The sequence below is a fragment of the Nelumbo nucifera genome, chromosome 3 (assembly GCF_055504915.1).
Source record: "Nelumbo nucifera cultivar China Antique chromosome 3, China Antique-T2T, whole genome shotgun sequence".
Taxonomy (NCBI): Eukaryota; Viridiplantae; Streptophyta; class Magnoliopsida; order Proteales; family Nelumbonaceae; genus Nelumbo; species Nelumbo nucifera.
In genome coordinates, this window is record NC_142651.1 from 50849007 (window position 1) to 50876380 (window position 27374).

The 27374-nt window shown below is 37.0% G+C and overlaps 3 protein-coding genes across 3 annotated transcripts; 2 read left to right on the forward strand and 1 right to left on the reverse strand.

Annotated features, from left to right (window-relative positions):
- The first annotated feature begins 4000 nt into the window (after positions 1 to 4000).
- On the forward strand, positions 4001 to 6399 carry MEF3 (Pentatricopeptide repeat (PPR) superfamily protein). The gene has a single exon (XM_010264186.2). The coding sequence runs from the start codon at positions 4178 to 4180 to the stop codon at positions 6026 to 6028; it is 1851 nt and encodes a 616-aa protein (XP_010262488.2). The 5' UTR covers positions 4001 to 4177; the 3' UTR covers positions 6029 to 6399.
- Positions 6400 to 12019: 5620 nt separating this feature from the next.
- Positions 12020 to 13498, forward strand: LOC104600832 (LOB domain-containing protein 16). Its single transcript, XM_010263964.3, has 2 exons — positions 12020 to 12742; positions 12880 to 13498. Exons 1-2 carry the CDS (start codon positions 12461 to 12463, stop codon positions 13201 to 13203), a joined length of 606 nt encoding a protein of 201 aa, XP_010262266.1. The 5' UTR covers positions 12020 to 12460; the 3' UTR covers positions 13204 to 13498.
- An 8824-nt stretch (positions 13499 to 22322) lies between these two features.
- Positions 22323 to 23505, reverse strand: LOC104600833 (LOB domain-containing protein 29). The gene is made up of 2 exons (XM_010263966.3): positions 23136 to 23505; positions 22323 to 23038 (listed from the first exon to the last, which is right to left on the reverse strand). The coding sequence occupies exons 1-2, from the start codon at positions 23412 to 23414 to the stop codon at positions 22619 to 22621; spliced, it is 699 nt and encodes a 232-aa protein (XP_010262268.1). The 5' UTR covers positions 23415 to 23505; the 3' UTR covers positions 22323 to 22618.
- Between the last annotated feature and the right edge of the window lie 3869 nt (positions 23506 to 27374).

Sequence of the window (27374 nt, forward strand, 5' to 3'; positions counted from 1 at the left end):
TTTAATCAAATTGATATTTGAGTTTCATAATACTCATCGCAAATGATTCGTGAGCCTAATCAAGTTAATACATTTTTATTTATAATACTCTTAAAATATTATATTATTGAATATTTTATGATTCTTTTACCTAGGGTTGTTTTTTTTGCATTTTATTTGTTCCAACACTTGTACCTCATCCCTAGTTCCACCCTTCTTCCGCTTTGTACAAATGTTCCCATCTCTATAAGCTTGTACCTTTTCTTTAATCCTTTTAGTGTTTTCTCTGATGAGCTTATCTGCTCTTGCTTACAAACAGCTAGAGAAGAATAAAGAAAGGGGGTGGAATATCTCAATACAACCTAGGTCCACTTACCTATATGCCCTCTATAATCCTCACCCCTCACCTTGGTTGAGTGAAGTAATTGTATTGGACCAACACCTTCTCGTTTTATGTGGCCCTAGGCCGGAGCAGCCAGATCCAAAACACTACTTCATTTAATGTGTGAAAATGAAACACATTATCTACATGTGGCTCCAAGTCGAGCCTCAGGGAGTTTTCCTTAAGAAGCCTCACCTTGAGATGAACCTCTAGACATAATGATAGGCCCAAGCCCAATACAATTGGGCGATCATCATCTGTGGTCTTGGTTCATCCATACAATCAAACATACATAAGGGGACCACATAATAGAGTCAATTTGTGTTTGATGCGTTGATTAAATGAGATAATTCGATTAGGAGTCTTGTAGTTGGTTGTTATAACTTATAAACAAGTACACAATGAATAAGAGAGGTAAGCAATTGTTGATTCAATCTCTCTCTCCCCGCTCTTTGTTAATTCTTTTAGGAGGTCTAAGCACCCTCAAAGAAACAAAGAAGCTCATGTGATTGGGTATATTTCAAGCTTCAGCTACATAAGGAAACATCTATCGTTCGACGTGCATGGCAGAATTTGGTCCCAAGTATTATAGGCCTTATCGCATTCTAGAGAAAATAGGGCCCATCGCTTACAAACTTGAATTGCGACTAGAATCCAAGGTGAACTCAATGTTTCATGTCTCTTAGATTAAGGAGCATGTTGGTGACAATGTCAAGACCCAAGTTGCTCTCCCAACATTCTCTGATGATAGAACTATGACCATTAAATTGGTCAAGCTCAATGATTTTCGTCGGATCCGCAAGGGAAGGTACTATTTTCAGGAAGCCTTGGTCGAATAGTCTTAACAATAGTTGGAAAGAATATGCTTGCTTAACAGGAGTTTCCCCACCTTAACCTAGAAGACAAGATATATCTTTGGAGAGAAGGAGTTGATAGGCATAGGCCCAGGCCCATTAAAGTTAGACGATCCACATCTATGGTCCTAGTTCAGCCATACAATCAAACATACATGAGGGGAGCATGTAACAGAGTAATTATGCTTGAGTTATAATATGAGTTAATTAATTGGGCAGGTTTAATTAGGAGCCAATTAGGCAAGTTTGACTTTAAGTAGGAAGGTATTAAATAGAATTAGAATTAAATTAGGAATCATGCAATTGGTTGTTATAAATAAGTACACAATGAATAAGTAGGAATGACAATGAGGTAGGGATCATATTCCTTGCCCCTAACCCTAACCCTGATCCCCATCGAATAGAAACATGCTAGTGAAAAATCAGCATTCAGCATTTAGTTGGTGGTGGAGGGGGTGGTCGTCGTGCAGAACAATATATAGCTAACTTAGTTAATGTTTCCTTTTTTATTCTCATTGTTCTAACAACAAATGGAATAATCGATGTAAGTCACTATAAACTAGTGTTGATGCATGTAGAGCTTATGCTTATTATTGAGTTTTGAGAACAATCTTTCCAAATCCTTCAATGACATGCTTTAACATTTACTCTCCCTAATGGCATGACCACAATTACTGCATGCATCATAGGGAAAGTCATTTATATAATGATGGTAATTAATCAAGGCCCCTGTCGATATGTGATCATGCTAACATATTTGAACAAGTGGTGATTTTTTATCTTCGTGGGTGGATAGATGTTGAAACCAATGTTTCAAAAACTGACCCAGATACTGAATTGTTTTTTATATTGGGTCGTGGGTCACTGGTTCGACCATCCAAATCGAATGGACTAGATCATGCCATGTCAAGTATAGAGTCTATAGACATATCTTTTATCAATAAATAATATAATTATATTTTACATGTAATATATATTTTATATAAAAAAACTATCCAAAATAAAAATGACCCAATCATACATTTGAGTGTAAATTTATAGCCTTTAAACGTTGCACATACATTGAGGTGCAATCAATGACTTGGTGATCGGGTCAACAATTCAACCACCTCACTTTTTTTTTTTCTGGATTTATTTACCAAAACTTCCGATACAATACCCTCTTTTTTATTTAATCAATAAAAACCTCTTCCTTCTTATATCAAGTGATTTAATCAATTCAGCTTTAATAAATTCTGACATAAGCTCTTAAAATGGTGATTTTGGGGCTTTCTGCTTTCATTCTCAAAGTTCACTGAGAGAGAAAGAAAAAGGAATCTAAACCTAGAAAACTAGTATGCTTTGGAATAGCTTCAGTTTCAGTTAAAGTACTCAAGTGGGAAGTTTTGGCATTCAATGCTCTTGGAAGGAATGATGATACACATCTTCTCCCAACATTCCCCACAAAATAGTGTCACTCCCTCTTCCAAGTTATTGCAACGAATATATCCTTCAACCATAGGGTCTCACACACACAACCCTCTGGTGTGTCAATCGGTACTAATGGACATAAGAATTTCCAATTGAATTGATCTAAAGTTGTTTTTTATGACATAAACATGTTCCCTATTTTCGCAGAAATGTTTTTCAATTTCTTTATGGCACTTTCGCTAAGTTTCAGTTGCAAAGAGAGGCATTCTTGTGAGATCTATCTAGAGCCAGGAAGCATAATGATCATCATTGTATTTTAATACACCACCACATCTCTTGAGTTTTAGAGGTTGTTTTTGAGGTTTTTTTTTTAAGATTTTACAATCCAATAATGTGTAGGGATGATTTGGTGAGTTCGGAAGAGGAAAAAAGGCTTTTGGAGAGAATTAAAAGCCTTTTTTCTCAAACATTTTAATTCGTTTTTTGCCTACAGGAAATCATATTGTATCGGCGAATACACCCCGATACAACTACGATACGACCCCAATACGCCCCGATATGGGGTCGGCATAACGAAAAGATACGACACAAATGATTTTGTGGCATTTCCTGTGTCAATCCCTTAAAGATACGATACATATCAGTCGATATGGGCCAATACGTTGCAAAATTTTAAACCTTCAGTGAGATCGTAATAAGAATTCGAGGCACCAACACAACAACTCTAAACCCTTAAAAACCGTAAACCCTAATTATGAATCCTAAGGTTAATGTGAAAATGCCATTGGATGAATGCCTCCAACCTAGGGCTGTCAGTGGGTTGGTTTTGCCTGGTTGTCTCAATTGAACCGAACTAATTATGTTGATTTTGGTTCCATGATTTTGCCCCAATTAATAATCGGGTCGATTTCGATTCTTGCTTGTCCCGAACCAATTATTTTATTAAATATATATAATGTTTCATAATTTATTATATTTATATTTGAAATGGTAAATTTGATAGATAATTTATATGGTAATATTGGTTAAAAATGTTTAATTTATTAACATATAAATAATTTAGTACTTTACTATCATTTTTATAAAGATTATATCATCAAAATTTACGTTTTAAGTTATTATTTAAATAAATAAATATAATTTTCAGAATAATTGAGTCTATTGGATAAGACCCGATAGGACCCGACCATTAATCGGGATGGTTTTGGATCCATTTTTTTGTCCCGATTAATAATTGTCAGGACGGATTCTACCTAAACCCGACCCAGACCCTACTCGTTGACAGTCTACTCTACTCCAACCGTGTAGAGCCAAGTATTTTATCAAGAAAACACTACCATTCATGGGAACTCTTGCCATGTGGCAAAAAAAAGCCATGGAATCTCATCTAGAGTCGCAGAGTCATGGGACATGCAGAAAGATGCTTGCCTGGGCGTTGAGTTGCACCTTGCACGCGCAGAAGTTCACTGTTTTGGGTTGCCATTCGCTAACTCAACACTCGGAAGTCGGAAGGGATTCATTTTTGCTCTTTGTATGAAAAATAAGAACGTTAATGCTTCTTCCGAGTGGAGTGAAAAGTGTGAAATCCATTCCCGCCATTTCTCCTCAAAACCCTGCCAAAGCCTTGTCTTCTCTCTTCAGCCTCACTAAAACACTTTCCTCTCTTAAACAACTACACGGGCAAATCATCATAAATGGACTTCATCGATCGGTTCTCTTCGGCTCCAAGATGTCCAATGTTTATATCGAAGTGGGTTTCCTGGAAAACGCCTCCCAGACTTTTGAACAGATCTCCTCCAAGAACCCACATTCATGGAACACAATCATCTCCGGATATTTCAAGGACGGACGGTTTTCTGATGTTTTGCATCTTTGTAAAAGGATGTGGGGGGAGAGACATACAGCTGATAGTTTCAATTTGGTTTTTGCGGTTAAGGCTTCTGTTGGATTGTGTAATCTACGAATGGGGCAATCTGTTCACTCTCATGCTATCAAATCGGCATTAGAGGGTGATTCTTATGTTTCGCCCTCACTTATGACCATGTACGTTGAGTTGGGTTCTCTGGAAGAGGCCCAGAAGATTTTTGACAGAGTTTCCGAGAGAAATGATGTTAGTTGTGGTTGTATGATTAGAGGTTACTTGAATTTTTCCAAAGAATATGAAGTTTTTGAGTTGTATCATGAGATGGTTAGCGCTGGTTATGAATTGGATTCGTTTTCAGTGGAAGGTTTAATTAGAGCCTGTGGAAATGTTTGTGCTGGTAGAGAAGGAAATGCACTTCATGGATATTGCATAAAAAGGTGCTTCATGGATTCTGGCATCTGTTTACAGACATGCATCGTGGATATGTACACGAAGTGTGGCTTGCTCGAATGTGCACTCAAATTGTTCGAAGAAATCTCTGATAAGGATGTTGTTTTATGGAGTTCAATGATTGCTGGCTTTTCAAAAAATGGTAGAACTTGGCAAGCAATTTCCCTTTTCCATCAGATGTTGGAAGAGTCAATAGTGCCAAATGCAGTAACGTTTTCTAGCGTTCTTCCTGCTTGCTCACACTTGGGTTCTCTGCAACTAGGAAAGGCTATTCATGGATATGTTACCCGGACTGATTTTGAATTGGATGTGGTAAGCTATACTGCTTTTATTGATATTTATGCCAAATGTGGCCATGTTTGGATAGCCTACAGAATGTTTAATAAGATGCCTGAGAGAAACGTATATTCTTGGAGTGCAATGATCAATGGATTTGGAATACATGGTTTGTATTCTGAGGCATTTAATCTTTTTGCTCAAATGATGTCTGAAAACCTTGAACCCAATTCTATTACATTTGTCTCAGTCCTGTCTGCTTGCAGTCATTCAGGTAGGATAGAAGAAGGATGGCGCTATTTCCATTCAATGAGCAGGGATCATGGAATTTCCCCTGCAGAGGAGCATTATGCATGCATGGTTGACCTATTAGCTAGGGCAGGGCAAATTGATGAAGCACTAAATTTTGTCAACAATATGCCAATCCATCCTGGTGCTAGCATTTGGGGAGCGCTATTGGGAGCTTGTAGAATTCACAAAAAAGTTGAATTAGCAGAACAAGTGGCTAAGAAGCTGCTTGTTTTAGAGCCTGATCAGTCAGGCATGTATGTATTGCTTTCTAATATATATGCAGCTGTTGGGATGTGGAGAATGGTGAAGAAGATGAGGGGAATGATGAGTGAGAAGGGACTTAATAAGATTGTTGGATTTAGCTTGATTGAAGTTGGGAAGAAAATATATGTATTTAATGCAAATGATAGATGTGTTGATAGAAACATGGAAATTGAGAATGTTTGGAGTTCACTACAAGAACAAATGAAAGCACATGGTTACTTGCCTCATATTAGTTTGGCTCATGATATGGATGACTAGGTAAAGGATGCTTTGTGGTTAGAATTTAATGTTGGCAACTTGACTTGGGGTTCTGAAAAACTTGAGCAGGAATGCAAAGTTGACTACAAAGAATTTGAATGTGGTTAGGGATGCCGATCTGTAGCATATTTGGTCAAGTTTAGGACAGCCTTTGTTGGGTTGGTTTGGGTTTGGGCTAAATGAGTCTAACCTTTCAATTCATTGGACTTGGCCAAGATTGGATTTTGCTAGCTCTGACCCATCCAGTCACCGTCCCCTGTATATAAAGGGGTAGTCTTGTAATTTCCTCTAAATTGTAATTTGAATCTTTTTTTTGGTCCTTTAATGAAATTTGAAACTGTTTATCATGAAACTTTCCTGCATACACAACAGGTGACAACACAGCAGATGGATATTTACAATGGAATGTTCATGAAACTTAAATAACAGGTGATACAGTGACATTGAAGAACAGCCTTCACTTAGAACAGGGGTACTGTTCACAGGGATGGGCTAGGTAGTGTTGGTTGGAACCCTATAGCGTCAGGGTGGGTTCAGTACTTCTGTTTCATTTAATTGGGTTGGGGGTAGGTTTGGTAGCATGTCCTTAGGGTGGGGATTAGGGGTGTCAACAGTATTCGAAAATCCGATTTCGAATTCATGATTCGACATAATCGAATCAAATTTGGATAATTCGAATATCTAATCGGTCGAATTCGGATATGACCTGATTCGATTCGATAAATATCCAAATTTGACTGATTACTTAATTCTTATATAAAATATTTAAATGTTTTATATAATTTATATATAATAATTAAATTATATATTTATATACTTTCTATAAATAAAATATTCATTTTATATATTTATTACTTACCTAAAATAATTAATTGATCAAATTCGAATTGAATCTAATCGCATATTCGAATATTTAATTGAATTCAAATTCGAATATTAATTTTCATTATCTGTCGGATATCGAATCGAATTCGGATATTGATTGATTCGATCCTTTTACACCCCTAGTGGAGATCGGATTGAGGCAAACACATACCAAACATGAAACCTGAGCTGTCAATATTCCTAGGGGTGATTATCTCAAATGCAAGTAAGAATTATTCTTTGATTATTATGAGGGGGATCATAATGGGAAACCAAGTTAATGTCAAACTTTGCTGGTACGATGGTACTAATTGAAAGAGAAAATTTTGATCACCAATCAAAGTTGTTTTTGACTCCCGATTGGCAGGGAAAGACCAAGAATTTGTGGACCTGCCAACTGCATTACACAATTTTTCTTCAATCTCATCTGAGCAGTCTAAGCTGGGTTACATACCCATGGTTGGCACTTGGTTTTTGGAGCCTAATGTGGTATTCATGATGCACCAAGGCACAATCTTTTCCCTTGTAGTGCATGTTGATTTTCATGTGAATGTTCCTTCTGATTTTGGGTTAACATCCCAAGCGTCATGCAATTTGTTTTAAGTTTATTGTATTTATTTTTTAATTTACATCTGCAAGGGAACTCCTATAACCTATAAGAGTAATTTTGGGTTGGTATTTTAGTGGATCTGCCTATATATGTCAAGTAGTAGTTTATGAGAAAGGATGATCTTACTGTTTACTTTATCTTTGATTTACTCTATTTTTTTTCTGAAAGATGTCTCAAGATCAAAACCCAACTATTATTATAGGATCAATTGAATTTGGTGTTAAGCGTCCTTTACCAACTCTGGAGTCAGACTGCCATTTTTTTATGTTTGATATTCCCTTCCCTGAAGTTCTTTGTGTTTTTCTCCCCTCCACTTCTTTTTCTTAAGTTTTGTCTCTTCTCCTTCATTTGTTTATGCCTCCTGCCACATATCCCGGAGTTTCTTTATATTTTTAGCTCTGCTAGTTTGAGTTCTTTGCCTCCCCTTGTGTTCTCTTGGATGTTTTTGATTCAAATCCACCCCTCATCACCGTTGTTCCCTTCCTCCATGACACACAAATAGAGAGAACACCGGCAAGAAGCTAGGGTTGCGCATGCAACAGCCCAAGTAGGTAGCTCATGCACCAAAGGCCCCATGTTGCCTCCAAGATGTCAAACTTTGCAGCATGTGACGATTCTTCATGTGACTACACCTCGGTATCCAGATTCTCAGCTTATAGACCTTGAAAGGCACACCTTAAACCATGCCCAAGTGGGTCAAATATCAACTTGATTTTTCTGCATTCCTACTACTTTGAATCAAAATGATGATTATTGCTTCTTAAGAATGTTGTTTGCTTGCAAATTGCAATATTTCCTGTCTACACACTTGTAGTAAGCCTAAGTCATGTTAACAGGTCTAATGAAAAGAAGTGATGTGATTTTTAAAAGAAGCCTAAACATACCTGAGACGGTTACTGGAAGTTGCATCCTAACCTGAAACCTGCACAAGTGGTGAGTCCATTTCTTCATCTAATCCCATGCCAGCATCTACTAGTCATTCTTCACTAGAGAATCTTTCAGTAGCCAGAGTAGAATTTATGAGGTACAGTAAGTATCTGAGCCAGCTGGAGAACACAATAAAGAGTATACAGGCACTGGTTTTACTGATTTGCTTAGACAGGTACTTGAGCAATAGTCAACCATGCATCTGTATTAGGTAATCAGAGTTCCCTTGATAGCCAAACTAGGTGTTTCTGATCACATGGCCAATGTATCCTTAGTCCTTACTCTTTGAGAATGGAAAGCACTCACTGCTGAGTCTCTCTCTTATGAGGCAGTATTACTTTCCATTTCAAGAATGTGATCTTCCATGCACATTTTTTCAAGTTAAATTATAAACTTGCTTAGGAAAACTCCAATACAAGGTGGGACATAGGGTGGCATAGACAAGGGGTGAGGGAGTGAACATGTGGCCAACCTACATGAATATGGATATCAAGAATTATACCTCTTCTGAGTTCTGATAAAGCTTCAAGAGAACAATATGGATAGAAAGTGGAGTTGGTATTCTACAAGTTCACACTTGACAAACTTTGTAGGTATCTTTTGTCATGGATTGAGAATAACACTCTGTGTGTGTGCACACATGCATGCATAACGGAGTTTGTATTCTACAAGTTCACAATTGACAAACTTTGTAGGTATCCTTTGTCATGGATTGAGAATAACACTGTGTATGTGCACACATGCATGCATGCATGCACATGCATGTACCCCTCTTCTGTGAACAATTTTTCATGCTAAATTATAAAACCTGCTTGGGTAAACTCCAATGCAAGGTGGGGCATAGGTTGGCATAGACTTAAGGGGTGAGTGAACAAACATGTGGCCAACCTGGAGTGAACATGAAGCCAAATTTGAGGGTTCCCTGTCCATTGGACAATTTGGATCTGCCACATAACTTCATGTGGCAGACATGGGGGAGGGTGTGCAGGGAAAAACCAATGTGGCCTGCTTTACCCTGGTAGGAAACCTTTTCTCATATGGGCATGCATGTGCTTGTGTACTACAGTATAATGTGAATGTATGCATGAATATGACCATATAAATGTATGCACCACTTTTTGCACTATTTCTAACCATGGTACATGCATAAATTCAAATTCACAATCACTTTCATACCATTGTTGCAACCTTTGATATATAGTTCAGCAAAGGAATCTATTTTGCTGACCTGCTCAAAAACATTGCCCATTATTTCCATGCAGACAAGAAGAATCCAGCAAGTCTGATGCTTCTTGGTGAAGTGACCTTAGGTGAGATCTATGAACTCAAGAAAACCTTGCTAAGTCCATGACACATCATCAAAGTTACATTAATACTTAATACATGTATGATGTAACAGATATTTGCATTTATATTGTTGTCATTACATTTAAGTAATAGATCTACAGGTACATTTAGTATCAAGTACTGATGCATATATGACACTGGAATTGCTTATTGTCATGGACATAAGATCTATTCCATATTCCTGCATTGGAGTCGTTTATCTTTACCCCTGATTTCTATTTTCATCTAACTTCTGTTTCTACTAATATTTCCCACCACAGCACATGGAGAAACCTCCAAAAAGAAAGCACTCAACCAAGGTCTTGGCATGAAAGATACCTAAGGAGTCGAGACTATGTGAAGTGGATGGATGATGTGGTTGTGCCATGTGGAAAACTGGTGCTGTCAAAAGTTTAGTCTTCTGAGCTAATGTATGAAGATATCTTGTATGATACAGCTCAGATTAGAAATCGGATTTGGTCCTCACAAGACCATGCTCGCACTGTTCGCACAGTCGCTTGCATCCTTGCATTGGGAATATCTCCCCATGAAAAAAAGCATACAAGTACGGAGATATTCCCAATGCACAGCTGTAAAAGGCTGTGTGAACGGTGTGAGCGCGGTCTTGTGAGCACTGAAGCCGATCTCTCCTTTTCTTGGTATTGATTGAAAATTTTTTACCTTTCTTTATGGTACCTACCAACAACTTTATTACTCAGTCCTGCATTTAAGATTAGATGTTTATAAGCTTAACCAAATTGCTGGTTACAAGGGGACAAAACGTTTTACAAGTCATCAGTATGACCCTTTCATAGTGATAGATTTGGTGGTTGTTGGGTCAACCTTCTTTTTCTTTTCCCATGTAATGGTAGGGTGGAAGGTCCTAAAAAATGAATTTAATCTTCCCAATAAACTGGGTTATACACTGGATGATACCCGCAGGATCACTTCCCTCATGGTCTATGGCTTTTTCATTGCTTTTGGTTTACCAAGCATAGTTATTTAATACCCTGGTCTCTGGGTTTTGAGTAAATTCAGAGGTTTTGTAATATGAACAGGTCAAGATGATTAAATGCAGTTCTTGAAGGTGAGGTTACACCACAAAAGATAAGGAAACAGAGGTGAGTGATGCTCCCTTTTTTGAGAGGTATTGGTTTTTCTGGGGAATGATATTTTGTTTTTATGCAGTCATGTAAGGAGGGTGAGCCTTTTTTAGTGGTTGGGGTTATATAGAAAACGTGTTCTCTTTCTTTTCCTCCATCATTTTGTCTTGTTGACAAGCATCTAGGGTTTTGATAACTGATGAGATCTCATTTGGGGTGGAAATCTACCAAAATTCTGTGCTGAGTAATTTGTAATGCAAAAATCCTGTAAAATCCTTTCCATCAAGGAACAGAAAACAAATTGAGATCTACCCTTGAGTATTATTAGCAGGTCATGACCACTAATAGGCACATTATGATAAGTAGCATACATGCAAGGAATGAGGTCCCACACTGCGGCGGGCTCTGTAAACGCTGGCAGTTTTTTGACTTTAGGGTGGGCCAGTGGGCCAGTGGGCCTCCTTAAGACTTGTATTAGCTCATCTGATAAAATCCTGACCATCTGATGCAAGCTCAAAGGGCACTACTGCCTATTTAACTAATGTGGCATATAGTTTACTCGTATATCTGTAAGTAATGTAAAGATGGACTTCACGTAAGATCTTTGTGATGATGTGGCAAACATCTCATAATCTCATCTCCCCTTTGATCCAACCATCTTGTTGTAGGGTCCCATTTATCAAGTTGTTAGGTGGGCCCCTTGTGTACTTCTACCAGTCACTTGGACTGCATCAACCTCGTACCTTGGCCATCAATTGGGTGCATCCCAGCACATCATATTCCCATAAAGAAATCACAATTCACAGTTCACAGGAGTGCAAGAAGTGATCATAATAGATCTTCATCAATGGTATATGATTAGTTGTGGATGGTCAAGTGGGCCATGTTTCAGTACTGCTGGCATCGCCATTAAAATACCCAAAATGTTTATTTGGAAAAAGAAAATAAACAAACAATTAAGAAGGAAAAAGGTGAAGTGTTGTTCAAGGTATAACCTTAAACCTGCTTCAACCCCCCAACTGATACCGCGCGATTCATCAATTTCCAAGCCCCCGCCAAAAGAAAACTGAAAACCGACCTCTTTTTTCTCATCAGTACTTGAAAAATCATCAATCTTTATTATAAAATACTCATCAGTTTATAATACAAACAACTAACAAAACTATAAAACAAAGCAAGCACAACTGTTGGTGAAGCTTATTGACAGGTAGCAGTAAAATAAGGAGAGAAAGCAAACAAATAGAAGCAGAACCCAAGTGCGGCGTTCGGCGGACTGATTTGCATAAATTATTAATCTATGAATCGATCTTACATTAATAAAAACAAAAACGTTAGTATATAAACTATTCCAAAACAAATCCCATTTCGTATACACCATTGAAATATGTCTCCTTACAACCCTACACACAGACCTTCCATGTCCCCCATTCAGGCCCTTTATAAGACACCTTGTGTTCCTTAACCCCCCATAACTCCACTTGTGCCTTAAGGGACTCTCTCATCCCAATCCCATTTCATTCATCAGTCATCACCATTCACCACTTCTTCCTTCCTTTGTGTGTCCGTGACTGTAACTCTAGCCCAACTCTTCTGGGTTCGTCCATGGCTGCAGGAACTGCGTCTCCTTGTGGCGCCTGCAAGTTCCTCAGGCGAAAATGTGCCTCGGATTGCATCTTTGCACCTTATTTTTGCTCTGAGCAAGGCCCCGCCCGATTCGCTGCCATTCATAAGGTGTTCGGTGCTAGCAACGTTTCCAAATTGTTGCTGCATGTTCCGCTCCATGATCGGTGCGAGGCCGTCGTCACAATTGCTTATGAAGCTCAGGCCAGGATCCGTGATCCAGTCTACGGCTGTGTCGCCCATATATTTGCCTTGCAACAGCAGGTTGTTCTCCTGCTTAACTCACTGGCCTATTAATTGTTTTGGGTCTCTACTAGAAGATTAATTTGCTCACCTGAACAAATTCTCTAGTCTGCAGGATTGAACAGTGATTAACAGATTGTTGGTATTTATTGGCACAGGTGGCATTGCTGCAAGCACAGTTGATGCAAGTGAAGGCTCAGTTGGCTCACAACCTTGTTGCTAATAATACACGGTCACTAGAGAACCATTGGCCAGGGAATACTCCTGCTGCTGGGCAAACTCACCTAACTTATCCAACATATATAAACTCCATCACACCCCAGAGCTCGCCTGATTCAGTGGACCTCAACGACGAGGTTGGGATGCAAGACATGCACAGCAGAGAAGATTTCCCATCCCTACCTTATTGTGACAAGAAAAGATTGTCCCACAATGAATTGAGTGAGCTTCAAGCTCTTGCTCTGAGGATGATGAGGAACTGATTCATATCCTCTCTCAGATGCTGACGATGACCAGGGTAATTCCATGTCTCGTATGATGTAAATACAAGAGAGCCTGAGAGGAAAAAAAAAAAGAAAATTTAGTCTAATGTGATGAAACCCAAATCTGGGTCTTCCCTTTCCATGAAGAGAAATACATCAACTTCAATTAGTTAAACACTAAAACTTGCATCTGTCTCCTTCCTTTCTATGTTTGGACTCTCAGGTTGTTAAGGTCATAAATTGGCTCTTTATGGTAAGAAAACTTAGGATTTCCTAGAAATGTTCAATTTATTTATTTACCATCTTCTCTGTTACAAACTTATCTTGCTTAGCATGAAGATGAAACTTGAAAAGAAAAAATGGAAAACTAATAGTCAAAAATGCATTCTTTATGGAGTCTTTCTCATCTTTTCTTACAGCTAGTAGATATTTCGGATTAAGTAGGGTTAAAGAGATTTCTAGAGGAAACCCCTCGTTGAAATTGCTATGGTGGTTCCAAGGTTAATATAATATTTGTTTTCTTTCAACAATGACTGTGACCCTTGATGACTATAGCTTCCATTGCTTCAACATGATGGGTTTTAGATATTAATCAAAATAATAATGAATTGCAAATTCTGAAATTCCTTCTCGTCGAAGACCTTTCAAATGGATCAGAGCCTCAGAGGCTAATGCCATCATTGTAGTTGGAGTAGACACACTCTCACACCCCGATTTGAGTCTAAATGGAACCCACCAAACCCACTTGCCCCCTTTTTTCTTCTCTAGAAGTTGGCTAACCTAACATAAATGCTAATGTCACTTCTCACAACTTTTGCATGCAAATAGATAGACAAAATGTCTCCTTGATTGAAAGCACAGGGCAATATCAAGTTCAGTAGCTTGTGAGGATCAATAATCAATTAACTTGGTAGGATCTGCAACCCCTAAATTGATGAACTTAAATCAATGATCAACCTCCATTCAAGCAATTCTCTTTGCCTTATAATCTTATTACTTTATTAATGAAGTCCTTCACTTAGAGGAGGAACACAAACTCCTGGTAGCAGCTTTAAAGAGTAGGCTTCAGTCACTCCGAGAGACAGTGTGGCTTGAGGAAAGTGGGAATATCATCTTAATCTCTTAGTTGGATTAGCCTCGGATTACACTACTTTTAGTATTATCCCATCTTTGTTGGCTCCACGAATCATTCCTTTGTGATGCTTTGGATAGGCGAGAGGGATCAAACACCCGTTGAAAGATCTTCATTGATGGATTAGTGAGTAAGTAATAGAGAAAACGCGTAACTAATACTAATATGCTATATTTGCAGTCAACAGAACAATCGCTTTCAACAGGCAACTAGATGAAGCTTGAGCCAGTCTGTTCTCATTCATGAACTATTCTATTGTCATCAAGTTCTGACCTTTCAGTTACTCTAAAGACAGCAAATCTATTGAATGTGATAAATTAGTTTGTCACCACACATGGGTCGATGGATATTAAAATCAAAATTTAGATTCAGTAGAGCTGCTGGGTTAGCACCAAAGCCTAGTCTTAGGAGTAGAGAAATGTATATCCTACACAATCAAATCCTACTGGGTAATTGTTTGCTATTCCACTTGGCCGCATTATACCGATCCCAGATTAAAAAAAGAAGTACAAAAAGCTTAGTTCTGGAATCTATAATTAGTATTCAGTCAATGATCCCCATCCCATTAATGAAAATTGCAAAGTAAATTATGCTTAGAGCCACTAAACAAAAGTGTTCTAGATGAGCTTTACTCAATGTGAGTTTTCAGAAAAGCCTCCACTAAAATCTAAGCTAAGAGACCAAAGAAAAGAAGACAGGAGGAAAGAAGATGAGAGCTTTAGCCAAAAGTAGATGAAGATGAGAAGATGAGTTGAAAAGAGAGGAGAAAATAATTAAAATGTTTGCGGGATTCTTCTTCTGGGGAAATGTTTGAAATTTGGAATGAATCCTGACAAGCACTTGGGCGACCTCCTTTTCTCTCTCATTAATTATGAAGCAGTCGGTGTGTTTAGTGTTTTCACTCTTTGGGAAACAACGGTTGGACTTGGACCTAAGTGTAGGAAAAAAAAAGCAGGAAGGTTATGATATGAAAACCAACAAAATTTTGACCGTTAGGTGAACACAAGAGGGCAATCCAGGCCGTCCAGATGTAGAGCGCCGATTGTAGATCTGACGGTTCTTTTGTCCTTTTCATTCAGTAACGGCTGACCTTTATTTTATGTTCCTAAAAGAAATCGGCCACACCAAAGCTCTTCTCTTAAAAGTTTGTACAAGACGAGATGTGCTTGTTTGTGTGCTTGATGGGCCCCCACCACTTACGTTGGCCCAATAAGGCCTCGAAAGCGTACAAAAGAGGTTATGTCGAATGATGCAATGCAAGTAAGTATTCCATAAATGCAGACGCGGTATGATTATCCATAAGAAAAATCTATACTGCTTAAGTGATCCCTCATTTCGTGAAAATCAGTTGGATTAATTTTGATTGCGATCCTGGACAAAGTCCACAAGTTGGACGGTTAAGATGCATCTAGTTGAGTTGGGCTTTGACTTTGATCAAATGGTTAGGACTTTCTTTGTTGTGGGTCCAACTCTTTTTAGTTACTCAATAAATGAAGAGCCCACAATTCGGTTTAACCATTGGATTGGTTTGCTCTAGCCTCTACCTGAGGAGACCAACATGCAGGATGGAGGTAGACCCTCACTTGATCTCTATCTAGGGGTCCACTAGTTTTGGGCTTCATCATCTTCTTGATATGATGACCTAACAAATGATGGATCGAGTAAATCTAACCCACTAAATCTCTGTTTGGGAGTGTTTATTTTTAAGCACTTATTTGAAAAGCGTTTATGTTAGGCTGAGACCAAAATATACTTGTTTGTATTTAGAAAATGAGGCCAAATAAGTGCTTTTTCAGGAAATAAATCCGTTTTAAATAAGCTCAAAATTTTGACTATTTTCATGTGTTTTTTACAGACTAAGCATTTCTGGTCCATCTTAGCCCGCCACATAATTTTCAAAATACCTATATTACCCCATTTCAAAGAAACACTTTTTACGCTTATTAAGATAAACACTTACTTATCCAATAAGTATTTCCAAAGATCCAAACAGGAACCAAAACTTTTCGATCAAAACATGTTGCATCTCTTGATTAGTCAGCGGCACTTGAATAAAAAAAGGAATAATTTAATACAAGCAGCCCACTTAATCAAGAATTTGAGACTCTATTTGTTGGAAAACTAGCTAATCGTGAAGGAACCCACCCCACCAAACTTCCTGCCACCTTTTCAACTGTACAACTTGGGTGGGCTTCACAAAGGGCCACCTCCATAAGAATCTTATTGAGGAACCGTACAGTTAATGGGTTGGATCCATGGCCTTTGCATAATAGTTATATAAAGTACTTTTAGACTTTTGTGTTTGGCTCTTGAGACATCTTACAACGAGGCAACACCCCCACCATGGATGCTGGGGCCAACTGCTGGAATTATATACTGACTCAAAACTTCGGAATCCATACAGCATTTCTTTTCTTCATTCATGATAACTCCAATAGTTAGTTGTATTTAGGAGGTCAAGAAATATTCAATAATACAAAACAAAAATGGATTTACATCAGAATTTGAAGAATCAGTAATTTTTTCTTATTTGGTTGGCCTATTATGTCAATTTCTGGGAAATCCGCAAAAAATCAATCCCTAAAATCAACCTGAGTGAGGGATCACAACATTCAGCGATTCCCCAATTTTCAGGTGATTCCGATTTTTGTTGGGTGAGGTGGTATCCTATGTGGCAGGAGCAAGAAGGTGTTCCAGTGCTTTTAATGAAAAATAGTCACTCTTAAAAATCAATACCAAACAATCTCAAAAGTGATTTTTAAAAAATCGGCAGGCATGATGGAAATGATACCAAATAACAATAAAAGAGTGGTTTTTGAAAAATTACTGATTTCAGTAATCACCGGTTTTCTCCAAACATCACCTGACCTAAGGTGGATGATTATGATATGAAAAATTTGTGTGAAAAAATGGATTTTCTCTGCTTTTCTACTTTTTTCCTTTTCTTTGGTGATGTAGTTTGTGTTGTTATGATTACCAGCCTCGTCTTTTTCAAACATCCAAACCCCAGTTAGGTAAGGGTGGGCAGCCTACTATATTGAGTTCTCTTGTGTCTTATCTCTTATCATCCCAATAAAAGAAATTAAAGGGGAGGTTGAGAAGGTGAACTTTTAATAACCTCCTCTATGTTTTCTGTTTTAATCTCTTCTCTACTTTGACCTCTCCAAATTTCTCCTTCAACATTTGGAAGAAATTATACAAATAGATCTTTTTCCCTTTAGTTTGGCTATAAGAATCTATCTGAAAATGATGATGTCATGCTTTTAAACGCTCAGCTTGTTCATAAATGAGAATATTTGAGTGTCTATCAACCAAAATACCCCCGAAAAAGGCTTTTTTTTTTTACATATTCAATGCAAACTTGGCCTTCTAAATAACAGAGATAAGTAGGGCTTGAGAAGCTCTGTAAAATTGGAGAAGACAATAGAAGAATAAAGTTGCTATATGAAAATGTCATACTTTTCTGTCTGAAAAGGTAATATGGGTATGACAGTAATTTCATTGAGGGAGAAATTTGGAGAGATCAAATGAAACCATTTATCATAAAACATAGGGGAGGTACAAATAATTTACCCTAAAATAAAAATAAAAGCCGTCCTAGAGGATGCCTTTGCATGATCAGCTAGAATTTAAACATCAAATTAAGTTTGGAGAGGAATGCTAGTAAAACAAGCTAGTTCTACTCTTCAGTTTCTTAAACAAGGTTGAACCCATGAAAAGACATGTCCAACTTTGTCTTTGTAGTGTCTTTTCAGGGGTCCTACTATGGTGAAGTTTTCTAGAGGCCCATAAGCTTATTATTTGCTACAACTCCTCAAATTTAAAAATTGCACGCTAGAAGACAAAGTTGAAAATGTCCTTTGATAGGTCTCATCTTGTCCTTAGGGTGAAGAAGTGCAATAGCTATTTGATTCAAGTAGTTGCTTACTATCATTATTTCTCTTGTTTTTGAGCTCAAACGAAAATATAGAATGATTTCGACCATTCATTCAACAAAGTGTGGTCTGGAATTGAAAACACAATGTGATGATTTGATCATTGCTGATTTTTGGTGTAGTCAAATGTCTAAAGTAGGATCCTTCCAATACTGGGACCTGCTGATGTCTTTTATATAGACATGTGCCAGCTAAGGAGGCCACTTCATAGTTCTTATGTTGAGGACACCCTCATCTTATAGTACTATTCTAATAAAATCAATGTAGACTTGGGGCTCTATACGAGTTATTTAATTTGGTATTTCAAACTCTTCTCAAGAGAAAAATTATCTTTCTCTATAGTCTATATTGAGGTTGTTGTGTGTGCCAACCAGGAAAAGATAAAGGTTGATCGCATTTCAATTCCACTCTTTTGAGTATGTTTTGATTAAGTTAGTAATTCATCAAGTCAAAATGCAATCAAATTTTGAAAGATACATCAGATGTTGAGGGAAAGTACTTAAGATGGTTTTGGCCATAATTATCGAATGTTCATATAACAGACCAACATGGTTCAAAGTATCATACCATATCATACAATGGTTTTCAAAGGTCATAGATACACTAAGGCTGTGTTTGGTTTGGAGGAAGAAAGTAGGGAAAGGTAAGGAAACTTTTACAAATTTTGTATAGATTTATTTGCCTTTCCCTACCTTAAACATTAAAATTCCTCCTAATATATTTATTTTTGAAATATTGATAACTGAACAAATAAAAAATGCAAGTATTGTTATTTGCTAAACTCGCGATATGCAATTTTGTATAGTTATGGTTTGGGCCACAATCATCGAAAGTTCGTAACAGACCAAGATGGTTTAATGTATCATATAATATACATCAGTTTTTACTTTTTAGAGTCACAGATAAATTAAATGCTAGGATTTGGGGGGTTTCTATAGGTTTAAACATTAAAATTCTTCTTAATACATTTATTTTTTGAAATATTGATAACTGAACAAAATAAAAAATAAAAAAAGTGAGTATTGCAGCCATTTGAAAAATCGCAATATGCCATTTTTGTGTATCATGAGTATCAATATATAGTTTTGAACTATCTTAAACAATTGATACGCCGAATCATCATTTATAAATATATATATATATATATATATATATGTATAAATAATGAATATAAAATTATATAAAAAAAATTATGCAGTGAGAAAATGGATGCAAAAGGATAATATGAAGAGATGAAAGGAGAGCATGCACTAGTCGTTGCACTGTAGAGTAGGATATAATACCCACCTTAAAAATGAAGACAAAACAGTATTAGTTGGAATTTGGAGTAGAATATGTGCAAGATGCAAGCTACTGATTTTAAAACACTATAACATACAAAAAATTGTAAGCAAAATACTCACCAAGTTCATGTCTTTTTGACCATTCAAATGCTGAATTATAAGGTAAGACCGCTTCTTTTTTTTATTCCTTCTTTTGGTTCAGGTATCTAGTAATAAAGAATGAACCCAAAAAAAAAAAAAAAAGGTTTACTTTAGCCGATCCAAAGAGAAAGGATTCTCTTTATTTCCCTTTTTTTTTTGTCCTTTTACTATAGGATTAATGGGTTTGCTTTATTTGGATTTCCCATTTTGAAACATGTCTCTTAGTGTTCTATTATAAACATTTCTCTTGCTTTACAATAATTTCTACATTGTAGGAGAAAGAGAATAAAAGGTAATTAATCAAATAAAACTTGGATGATTGGTCTAAATTCTAATAAATAAAACTGTTCTTGGCACAAGATCCAAAGAACCCATATGACTCACGTCAACACAAGAAGCCCAAAATGCTGAGTGACCTGGACCCTCACCCAGTTTTGGGTAGGTCCCAAGTTTCCACAGTTTCAATCAACCGTGCAAGGACGTTTTGCTTTTTTCTGAATGGAAGCACTTTTTAGAAAGAAGCTTTATCCAAACATCATTTTCATTCTTAGAAGCACAGAGATCAAAAGAAATTAATGGTTTTCATCAGGATGCATGCCACATTTGGCCTTAGTCTCTTGAGGTGGACGAATTTACGGTTGCATGTTCAGGTTTCCTTTACACATTGACCTGAAAATCACTTTCTGAAAGCATCAAAGAATACCACTTTCAGGAGGAATTAATTTCACATTACTGTTCAAACAGTTCTCTAGTGTTCTAGTCAAAACTATAATGCTTTCTACTGTTCTGCTCAGAGTCTAATGAGTACGTTCTTCAACTTATCTTAGATCAAAGGATAACGCTTATTTGGAAGATTCAAAAAGTTCTCTCTCAAAACTGTCCCCGTATTTTGTATTAACTGATCCATATACAAAAATCGTTCCAAAAATTCTGGTTTCTATTACTAATAAGGTTCTGGGTTTTATTATTATAACACTGAAGTGTGCCCACCTGAACCAGACCCAAAAATTTTCAATCATTTCTTTTTTATTTTTATTTTTTGAGGGGTTAATTTCTTGTGGTACAGTCTTAATTAAATTAAGAAAAATTAAGTTGTGTTTGGATAAGTTTCGGGATTCAATTTGTATTTTTAAAGTCCAAGAGCATGGACTTTCCAGTTTTAGGCTTTATGCTTTGAGTTTTTGTTGAAGTTTTTTTGCTTTAGATTGAAATGTTTTTAATTAACTCCTACCAAACACTAGCTCAAAATTAATGCCTTATGTCTCAATTTTACTCCCAAAGCCCGAAGCTAGCTTAAAAAATGCTTATCCAAAATCCAAATAGCGCCTTAGTTACCAAGAAACAAACATGTACAAACAGACATCTTGTAGCATATGAATTCAGCATAGTACAAAGCACGAAACAGGCCAAAAGTAGATATTAGCAATAGGAGTGCTATAAAACAGCTTCAGCTGCACATGAATCAAAAACAGGGGCTGTAGCAACCAAAGAAAGGAAATGGAGGAGGAGGAGGAGGAGGAGGAAGGCATTTCCCTAAATTAAATCATTCTGATACCAATGTCATGTTTCAGACAAACTTTCGTTCAAGAGAAACACTTAAGCTTTCACCAAATCTCTGAAAACCAAACTAATAATTAAAATGAATTCATCTTCTGGATGAAGAATAAGCACGAGGAACTCAGTTTCGGACTGTAGTGCTTGAATAGGGGTGCCCAATAATTTGGTGTTTGTCACAAAATAGAGGCTGCAGACCTGATTTTACTATCCTCACAGGAACAGACATGTCCGTAGTTGGGAAGCAGCGTTATATAGATCACGACTCTCCTGAGGCAAACAAGCTCATGAACAATAAAACTGTTTTTCCCCGCTTTTAAGTTTTTCCATCTTATTCAATTCTCCAGGCATATATCTAATTGGAAGGCGGGCCATCCTCTTAATAATTGGCAGCAGGAAATGTTCACTACTGTGTAGTAGAATTCACGGGCTTTTGTCCACTCTTATGCATGAGTCTTCGTATAGTAGACAATCAGAAAGAACCATTAAATACAGTCAAAGGACGTACTATCCACATTAATTGTTCTAAGTGAAGATAAGTGCACTGAGACTAGCTGGAAGTGGAAGGACAGAAAATGATAATTGGGTTTGTGGGGATGATCAGAATAAAGATGATATATATTCAAGTTGCAGAGGAGAATCGGTTCTATCCGAGTTAATATGCCATGAACTTCTGTTTTAGCTTTGCTCAGCAGATTCTTCAGATTTTAGAGCCATTCCTAAACGGCTAAACCCCCAATTCCAATCTCCAGAGTATTAGTTCAACCAGACTAGAGCTATCCTTCATGAATGCCAACTGCCTTGCAACCATTTAGCTCTTCCCTTAATTACCAAGTGAAAGACTAGAGCTATCCTAGTATATATACCTTTTCAGATGTATGCATGGAATAAATAAGCTCAATGCTGGTTAGGAATACTTTATCATCCAAGCTAATTAGGTGAATCAAGGAAAAGCGGATTGAGTATCAAAATTAGAATATATATATATATATATATATAGGTAGCTAGCTAGCTAGGCATTATTAGGTCTAAACCTTTGGTCCATTAATTATATATTGATATGAAGCTAATTAATTAACAAGAACAAAATGAATTCCCCATTAATTTTTCCTCTTTGACAAATGCTTACACTATAACCCTATCAATACACAATTACTAATTAAGGATACACAAGATCTAAGAAACCACCATAGATGGATCATATATAGGGTTTCTAATTGAATAATTAAGCATTAATTCTAGGGATCCTAGCAAGCCTACTTCAATTTTAGTAGCAACGGCTCATGTTTAGAAGTATTTAGTAGCACTTCAAAATTGATGAAATCTTCTGCTGCACCAATTAATTTGGCCCAGGCTAGATCTCCTTCATCTCATGAGCGTTGAAGATAGGAAAAGGCCACTGATTGAAGGTCATCCATATCTTGGAACGCCCACTTCCTGCTGTTTGCTTGCATGTCGAGTGAAGCCATGGCATGAGATGGGTCTTCAAAACTAGTGAATGAGACAGTTTCTTCAGGTACGACAGAGTTCTGATATTCATCCATAGGGTTGAGATCCATGTATCCGTTGTCATAGTACATCAAGGAATCCACATTGGTGTTCTGATTCGGAAGGAATTGCTGTGCCATCCGAGAATTCTCTGAAATAAACAAACCTTGGACATCCTGTGGATAAGAAGGAAATTTTCCATAGAACTTGTCTTCTTGGGGGCTTGAGGTAGTAGAGCCATTGACAAGGTTCTGTGCTGCTTGTGCCTTGAGAGTGGCGAGCTGTGCTTGTAGGTTGACAACCTGCAGAATTTCAAGCAGATAACACAGTACCGATGAGAATATGATTCTGAGAAATTCAGAAATCTTGAAAAGTGTAAGCACCATATATATTATTTACCTGTTGTTGAAGTGCGAAAATATGAGAGACACATCCATATATGGGATCTTGGAGTCTTGCTTGAGCTTCGTAAGAGATTGTCACCGCTGCTTCACAACGGTCTGTTACAGGGAGGTGTGCAAGGAGCTTAGAAACATTGCTTGCACCGAATACCTTGTGAATTGCAGCGAAGTGTGTGGCTCCTTGTTCATGGCAGAAATAAGGAGCAAAGACACAGCCCCTCACACACTTCCTCCTCAAGAATTTGCAGGCTCCACAAGGAGATCCAAAGCCTGTCATCTTGGCTCTTAGTTCCTTGGTGATTTCACTCTCTCTCTCTTAGTTTTCTTTGTTTTGGTGACTTTGCTCGTAGTCCAGTGCAACCACTTTCACAATGTTTATAAACACTCGAATCCTGAGAGAGAGATGGAGGTGGACCATATTCTGGTGAATATTAAACTAGTCTTGGTCTCCCTAATGGGCTACAGATTTCATTATTTTTCTATGTCACAGCCCTATTTCATCCCATCTTAAATTTTTATACTTACATGAGATTCCACTGTAAACGACAAAAGAGCTAACATAAACCCAACTCATCTCTATTTGCTTGATCATTATATATAGCAGTAATTTCCCTTGGTCTCTCAGTCGTTTCTTTTGATGGTTTGCTCTTTACTGTAATAGATTCAAGTTCATTAATTGATCTGAGATTGTGGTTGGATAGTTAGATTTGATACAAATGTGCATGGTAAATGAAGTCTGAACATCTAGGCTTTATAGACCTTAGCCACTATGTATAGCCACAGACCCACAGCCACCCACTTGTACCCATGGATGTTCAGACAAGTTGGAGTTTTGGGGAGGACTAATAGTTTGATCGGGCCCACCCAGGAATACTTCCTTTGGCTAGAGATAAGAGATCTTTGATCCATTAAGATGATAAGCCATCCAATTATCAAATTCATTAATTTCACCAGTCAAAACACTTACGTGCACGGTCCAAAATAAAGCAATACAGAAACAGCTACTGTCATCCAGTTTGATTGAATTTCACCCAAGAGATTTAGTTAGGTGTAACCCATAGAGTCGTGGGTTCCTCGAAACAACTCCGATAATCCAACCGACCAGGTTCTACTTGGGAGAGATCTATGTCTAACCCATTAAATGGGCGTACAGTGATTTCTGTAACATACCCAAATTATCTTCAGTTCCCAAATTTCAATGCAAAAACAGAAGAATGAAACAGAATATGAGAGAGAGAGCGAGAGAGAGATTTGCATTTGTTTTAGTGTTGCAGTCTCCATCCATAATAATAATAATAAACCCTACATGGCTTAGCCTGTTAATCCTCCCATTAGCTTAAGCAACTCTTAATTAATTAAGAGTTAAGACTAAACCAGCTGATAGAAAAAAAAAAAATGAAAGGAAACAACTTTTAGCTCTTAGACTAGTCCAACATATCAACAGGGTTTATTGCATGGCATGCACCAGCCACCCTGGAGACCATTATCAGATCTTCGGAATGGCTTTCAGCCATGTGTACTTGCTTGTTGGCCACATTGAACCATGAAAGCAAAGATCGTGACCTTGGAGACAGGAAGGCAGGTTTAATTCAACTAACCATCTTTATTACTTGTTTATACGATTAACATCCCAAGAAACTCACCTGACTGAGCTTTTTTTTTTTTAGTATTTCATCAGAAAGTGGCTTTATGTAATCTTTAATTAGCCTAGCTACCTAAACACAAATTTCTCCTCCTCCCATCTATATAGCCCTCTTTTTCTTAGTCAGGTGGATAAACAAATCATACACAGCTTTTTAAGGTTATAAAACTATTACATTGATTTTGTTTTTCTGTGGATGGTTAGCATGAATGATAAATGGAAGTTTATGAACATGATACAAGGGCATACTGGTGGCCGGTTGATCTGGATGCCAAAGTGGAATGCTACCTTGCAGTTGGTTGAACGTCTAAATGGTTGAGCAATAGGATGATTTCGAACGAAGGGGGTATTCTGTAGCATGGATGTTTTGTTGATTCCAATTTTAAAACACAACACACCCATTAATTTGGCATTCTTTAATGTGTGTACTGTACGTTCAAACTATTTGTGGACAATTTTAAAAAAGAAAATATCATAATTTCTCTTCCATTTGAGAAGAGTACAAACACCATCTCAGTGCATACATGCTATTTCTCTCTCCCTCTTCAATTTTGCATGTATTTGGGACGAATACATTTGTGTTTTAAAAATGATAAGAAAACTTGAATTCCATTACACTTTTGCATTCAAAATGATGGCCAAATGTAAAAAAAGGTAAATCAATCTTGAAATTTGTATTTAAGGAAAATCTATTATGCGTGAAAGACATGATACTGGAAAGGCTTTGACCAATCACAACCCCATATAAATTTGATAAAAATCTACCTGACTGATTACTACTTTTATATATGAAGAGGATTGATTGATTGTAAGTTTTTCCAATATCATATCTTTCCAGCATCATAGTTCAATCCATGTATTTATATCATGGAAACTAAAGATAATTTGACAAGAGTGAAATTGTCATTGAAAACTGCACCAATTATTTGCATTTTTGTGAATTTTTCACTCTTCCCAAAGGGAACTAATGTCAATCATGTGGTTCTATCCACACAATAGATTGACCGATTATCATGTGTGCTATAATAATTAATCAAAATATTTTATTTAAAAAAATTGATAATATATATTCCCATAACGATGTGGTTCAAACCTTATTATTTCGAACATATCACAATGGGGCCCAATAGATTCATAAACACTATACTGCTGAACGCCCTTTGAATGATCACATTTACAAAAACCAGGTGTTAATCCGCTCAACCATCCGGATACGATAGCTTTAAAAAGTATTGGTAATAGATGTCGTAGGTTGAAAACTAAGGCTATGTTTAGAAAGAATATAAACACAAATTTATAGATTGCAGAACTTTACATTTTGTATTATTTTTTATGTATTTATATTTTATATATTTGTATCATCATTTTCATAATCGGATCGGACTGGATAATTGGATCGAAAAATTTTCGTTTTTTCCAAAAACAATTTTGATTTTGTCCAGTAAACTGTTGAACCATCCGATTAATTATTCGAACGAACTTTGCCCTGATCGAAGCCGGACTCCTACTGAAGACAGAAGACAGGCAAGAGGTGGGATAGAGATTCCCTCGTTAATATATAACTTATTCACATGTATAGGCGTGCATCCCTCTTTAGCGGGTTGCCGGCATTTCAGAAAGAGAGGAGTGACGAGTTGCCCCAAAAAGGCTCAATCCTTGCGGTGTGGATGTTACAAGTTAGAACAGAACTCCCTTTTTTTATTCAGTTTGAAAGTTTGAATAATATATTTGGTTTCTTTGACCATATTTAGATAGGTGAGATTATTAATCATTCCATTGATGCGTGGGTCCAGTCGGCCCATGTGTACACCACGACCACGAATTATTAATCATTTCATTAGGGATTAATTACCTTTTACAAAACTACACGACTCTGTAGCTTTTTTAACTATGTACATCAGTACATGGTCATGGACAACAACTATTGGTAGTTTGCTATTACACATCCAGCCCATACTGAAATAATCTGTAAATAAAATTAATTGATTTGAAAATAAATTGATTCTTAAAATAAAAATATAGAAAATATATTCGTGGATTTTTGTTAATACATGCTTTTTGTTTTCAAAACCGAAATTGAAAATATGTTCTTAAATTTTTGGTTTAAATAACGAGTCTGGATCTGTTCTTTACATCAATCTCACATATCTCAATGGCACATCAGGAACATCTTCCATACTTCATATTATTATTTGTAGAAAGATATTTTCAATACACAGTGGAATAGGGCTGTGAAGTTGGTGTGAGGTTGTACTTTGTAAGAACTAAATCCCAATTCTTAAATAATATGTTTTCCTCTAACTATTTAATATTGAAAAAATTTATGATACGGGAAAGAGTTCAGCTTCCATCAAGGCAAGTTTATATTCGCACCGTTTGAACAGCCCCTTGCAACCTTGCATTAAGAATATCTACATTGAAATAAATCACATATAGAGATATTCCCAATACAAAACTGTAAAAGAACGGACTTTGCCCTGACTGAAGCTAGACTCTACGGGAAAGGCTTTGATCAATCAAAACCGCCTGTAAATTTTAATGAAAACCCACCTTATTGGTTACAACTGATCAGATGATGCCCGTTGATTGGTTATA

Coding starts and splice junctions, on each gene's coding strand:
- MEF3 (XM_010264186.2), top strand. CDS start 4,178: ATGCTTCTTCCGAGTGGAGTGAAAAGTGTGAAATCCATTCCCGCCATT.
- LOC104600832 (XM_010263964.3), top strand. CDS start 12,461: ATGGCTGCAGGAACTGCGTCTCCTTGTGGCGCCTGCAAGTTCCTCAGG. Junction 12,743..12,879: donor TATTTGCCTTGCAACAGCAG/GTTGTTCTCCTG, acceptor TTATTGGCACAG/GTGGCATTGCTGCAAGCACA.
- LOC104600833 (XM_010263966.3), bottom strand. CDS start 23,414: ATGACAGGCTTTGGATCTCCTTGTGGAGCCTGCAAATTCTTGAGGAGG. Junction 23,039..23,135: donor TTTTCGCACTTCAACAACAG/GTAAATAATATA, acceptor GAAATTCTGCAG/GTTGTCAACCTACAAGCACA.